Here is a 260-nt window from a genome sequence, read left to right as displayed (position 1 = left end):
CGCTCTCCCACCTGCGCCCCGGCCGCCGCCCGCTCCTGCTGCTCTGCCAGCTTGGCCGCCACCAGCTGGGTCAGCTCCTCCATGTTCAGACCCGCCATGGTCCTCCGAGCACTCTTGATCTGCTGCAGTATGTTGGTGAGCTGGGCCCTGCGTGGACGGGGGCCTGCTAAGAGCTCCCAGCCACCGCTGGCAAGCCGAGCGGCCCCCGCGAAGGGGGACCCTCCATCAAAGGCCCCGTGCCACAGCCCCAGGCGAGCCAG

At 70.4% G+C, this 260-nt stretch overlaps 1 protein-coding gene across 1 annotated transcript in view; it reads right to left on the bottom strand.

Annotated features, from left to right (window-relative positions):
* Positions 1–11: 11 nt before the first annotated feature.
* The window catches only part of RNF214 (ring finger protein 214), a gene marked incomplete at both ends in the record, with an annotated part of 5,728 nt that continues 5,479 nt past the window's right edge, over positions 12–260 (bottom strand). Inside the window, one exon of the mRNA XM_010293141.1 lies at positions 12–147. Within this exon, the coding sequence (XP_010291443.1) occupies positions 12–147 (136 nt within the window). The remainder of the gene's footprint in view (positions 148–260) is intronic.

This window comes from Phaethon lepturus, unplaced genomic scaffold (genome assembly GCF_000687285.1).
Source record: "Phaethon lepturus isolate BGI_N335 unplaced genomic scaffold, ASM68728v1 scaffold25558, whole genome shotgun sequence".
Classification (NCBI taxonomy): domain Eukaryota; kingdom Metazoa; phylum Chordata; class Aves; order Phaethontiformes; family Phaethontidae; genus Phaethon; species Phaethon lepturus.
This window is presented reverse-complemented; position numbering and strand designations above follow the sequence as displayed.